The following is an 8,247-nucleotide window of genomic DNA, read 5'->3' as shown; positions in this document are numbered from 1 at the left end:
GGCGTACTCAAGAAAGATAATGGACTCAAGTGGATGTCCGAATACGTGCAAGTATTACAAGAACTAAAGGTGTATTTGTCATCAGCGCCTTTACTCTCGATGCCTGAGCCCGGGGAACACCTTCTTGTCTACTTTGCCAACTCCGAAGTGGCAGTAAGTGCGGACCTGTTTCGAGAAAGAAAAGCTACGCAATCTCCTATTTATTGCATCAGTAAAACACTTGTCGATGCCAAGACAAGGTACCGACACCTCAAGAAATTAGCCCTGGCATTGGTCGTAGCTTCACGAAAGTTTAGACCCTATTTCTAGTGCCACCCTACCTCGGTCATCACTACTTTCCTTTTAAGAAGCGGTTTGCATAAAACTGAGTTGTCGGGGAGGCTGGCCAAATGTGCCATCGAGCTAAGTGAGCATGACATCACATACCAGCATTGAATAGTAATAAAGTCACAAGTGCTCGCCGACTTCGTCGCAGACGTCATCGCAAAAGTAATGCCCGAGACCGAGAAGGAAGCCGCTCATGCTTCTCTTCAAACACAAAACCTCTGGTCCCTATACACCAACGGCACATCCAATGCTTCCGGATCCCGAATGGGACTCGTGCTCGAGGTCCCTACCGGCGAAGTAATTCGCCAGTCCATAAGATGCCCGAATATGACTAGCAACGAGGCCGAGTTTGAGGCCGTAATCGTAGGGTTGAGGCTAGAACTCAAGTATAAGACGAAGCGACTGAAACTCCGTTGTGACTCTTAGCTCGTGGTCAACCAACTTACAAGGACTTTTCAAATAAAAGAACAAACAACAACAACATACCTAGTATTATCCCACAACATGGGGTTTGGGGAGGGAAGTGTGTACGCAGACCTTACCCCTACCTTGTAAGGATAGAGAGGTTATTTCCAATAGACCCTTAGCTGAGGAAAGCATAAGAACCACATTAATTAAAATATAGATAAGAAGGGACATCACCAAAAAGCCATATAAAAGTATAACAAAAACAACAAGATAGTAAGGTGATCAAAAATGTAAGAAAACAATGGTTAGTCATAAAAATCTACTACCAACAGAAAGTGAGACTGCGTGTCGATACTAATGTTATGAAAACTCTAGACTATCTACTCTACTACCCTAATCCTCGACATCCATACCTTCCTATCAAGGGTCATGTCCTCGGTCAGCTGAAGCTGAGCCATGTCTTGCCTAATCACCTCTCCCCACCTCTTCTTTGGCCTACATCTACCTCTCCGTAGGCCCTCCAATGTCAACCTCTCACACCTCCTCACCGGGGCGTCTGTGCTCCTCCTCCTCCTCACACGACCAAATAACCTAAGTCGTGCTTCCCGCATCTTGTCCTCAATAGGGGCCACACCCACCTTGTCATGAATAACCTCATTTCTAATCCTATCTAACCTGGTGTGCTCACACATCCATTTCAACATCCTCATCTCTACTACCTTTATCTTCTGGACATGAGCGATCTTGACTGGCCAACACTCAGCCCCATGCAATATCGTCGGTCTAACCACCACTCTATAGAACTTACCTTTAAGTTCTGGTTGCACCTTCTTATCACACAAACACTGGAAGCGAGTCTCCATTTCATCTATCCCGCCCCAATACGATGTGTGACATCTTCATCAATATCCCCATCCCCTTGAATAATAGACCCAAGGTACTTAAAATTTCCTCTCCCATTGATGACCTGCGAGTCCAGCTTCACCTCCCCTCCCCCCTTGAGTCTCACCACTAAACTTACACTCTAAGTATTCTGTCTTGGTCCTGCTCAACTTGAAACCTTTAGACTCCAGGGTCTGCCTCCATAACTCTAACTGCATGTCCACACCGCCTCACGTCTCATCAGTCAATACAATATCATCTGCAAATAGCATGCACCACGGCACCTCCCCTTGGATGTGGTGCATCAGTACGTCCATCGCCAGGGCAAACAAAAAAGGGCTGAGTGCCAACCCCTGATGCAACCCTATCATAACCGGAAAATGGTCTGAGTCCCCACCCACCGACCTCACTCGGGTCTTTTGCTCCATCATATATGTCCTTAATCACCCTAACGTAGGCAACATGTACACCTATAGCCTCTAAATATCTCCACAAAACTTCCCTCAGAACTTTATCATATACCTTTTCTAAGTCGATGAACACCATATGCAAGTTTTTCTTCCGCTCCATATATTGTGCCATCAATCTCCTAACAAGGTGGATGGCTTCTGTAGTCGAACGTGCCATCATGAACCAGAACTGGTTCTCGAAAATAGACACACTCCTCTTCACCCTTAGCTCAACCACTCTCTCCCAGACTTTTATAGTATGGCTAAGCATCTTGATACCTCAATAGTTAATGCAATTTTAGATATCACCATTGTTCTTGTATACATGAACCATCATGATCCACCTCCACTCTTCGGGCATCTTTTTCGTTCTAAAAATGACATTAAATAACCTAGTGAGCCACTCCAAGCTTTCCTTGCCCGCACTCTTCCAAAACTCCACTGAGATTTCATCCGGCCCAGTCGTTTTGCCCCTGCTCATCTTACGCATAGCCCCCTCCACTTCATTAACTCTAATCCGCCTACAATACCCAAAGTCACCATGACACCCAGAGAGTTCCAAATCACCCAGTACAATGCTTCTCCCCTCCCCCCCCTCCTCGCTCAAGAGACTATGGAAGTAGGTCTGCCATCTCTGACGGATAAGCCCCTCATCCAACAAAACTCTACCTTCTTCGTCCTTGATGCACTTCACTTGGTCCAAGTCACGAGTCTTCCTTTCTCGTGCCTTGGCTAACCTGAACAACCTCTTATCCCCACCTCGACCCTCGAGTTCCTCAAACAAATGACTAAAAGCTGCAGTCTTGGCCGCCGTAACTGCTAGCTTTGCCTCTTTTTTAGCCAACTTATATTGCTCCCTATTCTCCCTCTTCTCCTTTTCGTCTACACTTTCCACTAGCTTCAGATACGTCGCTTTCTTGGTTTCCACTTTTCCTTGCACCTCTCCATTCCACCACCAGTCTCCCTTGTGACCACCAGAGTAACCCTTTGAGACCCCTAATACCTCTCTCGCGGCTACCCTAATGCACTGCACAGTCGTGGTCCACATAGCGCTTGCATCCCCACTACTCCTCCAAACCCCCATAGTCAACAGCTTGACCCCCAACTCCTGCGCTTTAGCTTTTGTCAAGGCTCTCCACTTGATCATATGTTGGCTATACATCGCCCTCTTCCTCCTCGTCCTCGTGATCTTAAGGTCCATGACTATGAGCATATGAAGGTTCGAGAGGTTCTCACTCGGGATGACCTTGTAATCTGTGCAAAGACCTCTATCGTACCTCCTGCAGAGTAAATAATCAATCTGAGTCTCGGCCACTGAACTCTGGAAAGTGACCAAGTGCTCCCTCTTCTTTGGGAAACTTGAGTTTGCTATCACAAAATCAAATGCTCTAGCAAAGTCCAGCAGAGACGTTCCCCTCCATTTCTATCTCTAAAACCAAAGCCGCCACGCACATCATCATACCCCCCCAGACGTCGCTCCAATGTGGCCATTGAAATCTCTTCCTATGAAAAGCTTCTCGGTATGCGGGATACCATGCACCATCTCATCCAAATCCTCCTAGAAACATCTCTTGACTTCTTCATCCAAGCCTGCTTGGGATGCGTACGCACTGATTATGTTCAAAGTAAAACCTCCAATAACTAGCTTAATAGTCATCACCCTGTCATTCACCCTCCTAACCTCCACCACTATTTCACGGAGGTCCTTATCAACCAAGATACCTACCATGTTCCTACCCCCACTCTCCCAAAATACCATAGTTTGAACCTGTCTACATCCCGCGCCTTATCTCCTACCCACCTAGTCTCCTGTACACAAGCTATATTAGTCTTTCTTTTCTCGAGAATCTTCGCTAACTCTACAGATTTTCAAGTCAAAGTTCCTATGTTCCAAGACCCCACTCTCAGCCTAGTAGCTCCCTTAGCCCTCTTACCCCCTTACCCCCTCCCCCACGATGACACCCCCAAGGACAAGACCTTACCCTACCATCGTATACCAAAAGACACTATAATCTAGGAGTCACTACGCAAGCACTATCCCGAAAACCAGCGACAAAAATAAAATGAATAACCGAAATATAATCTTCTATTAAAGGTCACAAAACAGGTGAAGAAATAAAATAAAGGAACTAACGAGAACTATAATCTACAACTAAAGGTAAGAAAAATAGGTGAAGAAATAAAATAAAGGCACTAAGGGGAACTATAATTTACAACTAAAAGTCAGAAAAACAGGTGAAGAAATACAATAAAAGAGCTAAATGGGACTATAATCTACAACTAAAGGTAAAAAAGAAAATATGCAAAACTAGAGCAGAACTACTAAGGGATATATTAAATAAAGATTCAAAATAAAGATGTAAACATGTAGATAATAATATAAACAAGTAGGCAAGGCTATCACTAATGCAATTATTTGACAATGCTAGGGCAAATACTAATTAAAGATTCAAGAACAAATAGGCAGGCAAGGAGATATAATTACGCTAAAATATCAAGACAAGAGAGGAACAATAGAACCTGGATTACAACCCTTGAAGTTAATGGAAATCTGGCCGGCGCTGATGGATTGCGATGAGCTGGCCGAGAGGGACAATTCAAGATATAAATTGCTTCAGCCACCAAGTTTTTAATGACCAAGTTCGTTCTTTCTGAAAATTGATTGCTCCTCCAAACTGTTATTGCCGGCCATAGGGAGTTCGATGTCGCCGGAGAAAGAGACGGGAAGGAACCTGCCGCAGAAAGATGGCTCAGGCCAAGAATGTGTAAAAACTAAAAAATGTGTATTTGGGTTCTCTCTTTTTTTGCCTTGAGTTTCTGTTTAACAGATGAATCAAAGAACGACTAAGAATTCTTGGCAATGGAGAAATAGAAAGAGAAGGTATGCGAAAATTGCAGGACCAAATGCGAAAATTTGCGAATATTTTCACCGAACGGAAAACTTCGAGATATTAATGACCCAAATCAAAGAACAAAGGTTGCAAAAATATCAAGCCGGGATCTGTAAGTTGTTGCCCAATTATGATGAATGCCAACTCGACCAGATCCCGATAGCTCATAACATCGAAGGAGATAGCCTCGCCAAGTTATCAACAGCCACCAGAAGCATCACGACCAGGGATAAAAACATAGTCCATCTCCTCAACTCGTCACTAGATCAAATCGAGGTAAAATCTGTAAGTTTGACTTGGGACTGGCGTAATTGTATTATTACCTACTTGCACGATGACACCCTCCTAAACGACAAAAGGAAGCTAAAAATTAAGGATGCAAGCGGCCGGATACAACCTCCTTCATAATGACTTGTACAAGAGAACATATGACGTCCCTTTTGCGAAGTGTTTAGGCCCGAACCTAACCCAACGCATTCTCGAGGAAGTCTATGAAGGCCACTGTGGCGCTCATTCTGGTGATCGAGCACTCGTCAGGTGCCTCATACGGGCTGGGTAATACTGGCCCACCATGAAGAAAGACGCCTTAGAATTTGTGTAGAAATGCGAGCAATGTCAGATTTACGCCCCAATAATTCACCAAGCAGACGAACACCTTCATTTGGTCACCTCTCCATGGCCATTTATCAAGTAGGGAATAGGCATCGTAGATCCAATCCCGTCAGGGTGAGGTAATGTACGATATCTTTTAGTTTTAACTAATTATTTCTCTAAATAGATGGAAGCAGGAGTGTTCGCCCAAGTGCGCGAACAAGAGGTAATCGCCTTCATATAGAAAAACACCATCTGTCGATTCGGCCTACCCAATGATATAAGTTGCAACAACGGGCCCCAGCTAACGGGAAAGAAAACCACTGAATTCTTTAAGAAATGGCAAATTAAGAGGATACTTTCAACTCATTATCACCCATCAGGCAACGAGCATGCAGAATCCTCCAGTAAGCCCATATTAAATATCATGAAGAAGAAACTTGAAGTAGCCAAGGGACTGTGGCCAGAAATAATCCCAAAAGTATTATGGGCGCACAGAACCACACCGAAGACGAGCACAGGAGAGATTTCCTATTCACTGGTCTACGGAACAGAAGCAGTTATATTGGTCGATATCAGAGACCCAGCCTGAGGTACTCCTATGAAAGCGACAGCAGCAATGACGAGAGTAGGAGATACGAGCTCGATGAGGTCGACGAATAAATAGATATGGCATACGTAAGGATGGTCGAACAGAAACAACATGCGTAGCGTTATACAACAAAAAGGTAAAGGTCCAACCGCTCAAAATCGGGGACTACGTACTCAAAGTCAAAACCCAAGCAAACAGAGACCCACGAGAAGGCAAATTGGGAACCAACTGGGACGGACCATATAAAATTACAGGCAAAGAGAATAAGGGTTCATTCCAACTAGAGACAATGGAAGGAAAACAACTACCAAACAATTGGAATATCAGCCACCTCAAATACTTCAACTTCTAGAAAATAAGAAGTGCACCCCAAATCGTACTATTTTTTCCCTCACTTGAGTTTTATCCCATTAGGATTTCCTCAAGGAGGTTTTTAACGAGGCGATGATAGGGACACTTCGAGTGGCAGTATACGAAGAACGAACTGATTTCTCTTTCATTGCTCGACTCCTCAAGATTCTCCAAGTCGAACAATGAAGGGGTTAGATATAACGGGACTGGTACTGGAATGTCACCCAATACCCAAATTTTGTAACTCTCTCTAAATATGTAATCAGATCAATGACGTCAAAGTAATAGAAATTCACATTTATCGAAATTTCTCCAACGAAAGGTTAAGTTCGACCAAGCTCGAACAAATACCTACCGGCCCTCGACCACATCTCGACTAAGAGATACTTAACCTATATAAACAAAGGGCCGATATGGCAATGACTATTCGGTTCGAAGGCTACGATCAGCTAGAAGGCGACAACAATAAAAGGACAAAAAGCAAAACATGCAACCATAGAAGCAAAAATATTAAATCGTAGGAACGAAAAAGGTACAAGGAACAATTTTGATATTCATACTTAGGAAAAAGGTTTTTTACAAAGGCGTTCAAAGATGCCTACAAAAATTATACAAAAAAGGTAAAATAAAAACTACTAGCCATCGCTATCACAACTTTCAATGCCCATGTCATCTCGATCTTCATTGATACCACCACCATCTCGGCCCCCACCATCTTCTTCATCCTCGCCATGAGGGTAAGCGGAATCATACCAGGCACCGTTCGCGAGTCTATCCACGTCATCGTACTTACCCTCCTCGGAACCAGGTCGGGGCATAGCATGATCATAGCCACAAGCAAGATGAGCCTCATGAGACTTGACCCGAGCATCCTCGAGGGCCACCTCAGAAAGGAGCATGTTGCATACAAATAATGGAACACATCCAGTCGGGCTTCAGCATGGATCCACTCTTCATACAGCTTCCTAGGGACGTTGGGGAAATCAAAAGCATAGGACCAAAAAGGTCGCGCGAGCATTTGAGCCTTCTCGGCCTCCATAGCAGCAACTCGATCATACAACTCAGAGATTTCCTTATCCAGCTCCCCGATACTTTCCTCAAGTCGGTCCTCCTTAGCCCTCGTTGTCGATCGATCGTTCTCCTGTTCAGCACGAAGAGTTTTGTTTGCCAGCTCAAGGATGTTTGTCTTCCTCTGAGCATCCAACCGAGAAGACTATGCCTGTTCAAACTTCTCCTACTTCTCGGCAATCTCACCCCTGAGAGCCTCCACCTGGAATTGGAACTCTTCTAGATGGCCTTGCAGTTGGACTACCTGAGTTTAAAGATTGCTACATTGGGCCTCCACGCCCTAACTAAGCTCAATCTCCTCTTCTTTGATCCTCAACATTCCCTCGAGGATGCTACATTTCTCTACGTCTGTCATCAATTCCTCGTCTCTCTTCTTCAAATATTCTCTCAAGGACCACACATCGCCCCCCTCATGAAGCCAACTTCGGAGATCTCGGTACTTCTCGCGGTACTCGGTGTACTTTCCTTTCAGCTTCACAAAAATCTCTTTGTGCCTTTTCTCCTTCTGAGCACTATCGATTTCCAGAATAATCGTCTTCAAATCAAAGAAAATAGGCTAGAACTTAAAAATAAGCTAAGGCATTAGGAAGAGGGTGGATAATAGTTATACTTACCCTGAGAGCGAGGTCGACGATACTCTTCGACATAGTACTGTTAGTTATCTTCTCGAGAGTCACCCTCGACGTCA

At 44.4% G+C, this 8,247-nt stretch overlaps 1 protein-coding gene across 1 annotated transcript; it reads right to left on the bottom strand.

Annotated features, from left to right (window-relative positions):
- Positions 1-1,797: 1,797 nt before the first annotated feature.
- Positions 1,798-3,795, bottom strand: LOC142179897 (uncharacterized). The gene is made up of 5 exons (XM_075250787.1): positions 3,633-3,795; positions 3,070-3,434; positions 2,804-3,006; positions 1,902-2,329; positions 1,798-1,829 (listed from the first exon to the last, which is right to left on the bottom strand). The coding sequence occupies exons 1-5, from the start codon at positions 3,793-3,795 to the stop codon at positions 1,798-1,800; spliced, it is 1,191 nt and encodes a 396-aa protein (XP_075106888.1).
- Positions 3,796-8,247: the final 4,452 nt, after the last annotated feature.

The sequence above is a fragment of the Nicotiana tabacum genome, chromosome 4 (genome assembly GCF_000715075.1).
Source record: "Nicotiana tabacum cultivar K326 chromosome 4, ASM71507v2, whole genome shotgun sequence".
NCBI lineage: Eukaryota > Viridiplantae > Streptophyta > Magnoliopsida > Solanales > Solanaceae > Nicotiana > Nicotiana tabacum.
This window is presented reverse-complemented; position numbering and strand designations above follow the sequence as displayed.

Coding starts and splice junctions, on each gene's coding strand:
- LOC142179897 (XM_075250787.1), bottom strand. CDS start 3,795: ATGGTAGGTATCTTGGTTGATAAGGACCTCCGTGAAATAGTGGTGGAG. Junction 2,330..2,803: donor GGGGATAAGAGGTTGTTCAG/GTTAGCCAAGGC, acceptor CAAGATGCTTAG/CCATACTATAAAAGTCTGGG. Junction 1,830..1,901: donor TGCACCACATCCAAGGGGAG/GTGCCGTGGTGC, acceptor GTGGACATGCAG/TTAGAGTTATGGAGGCAGAC.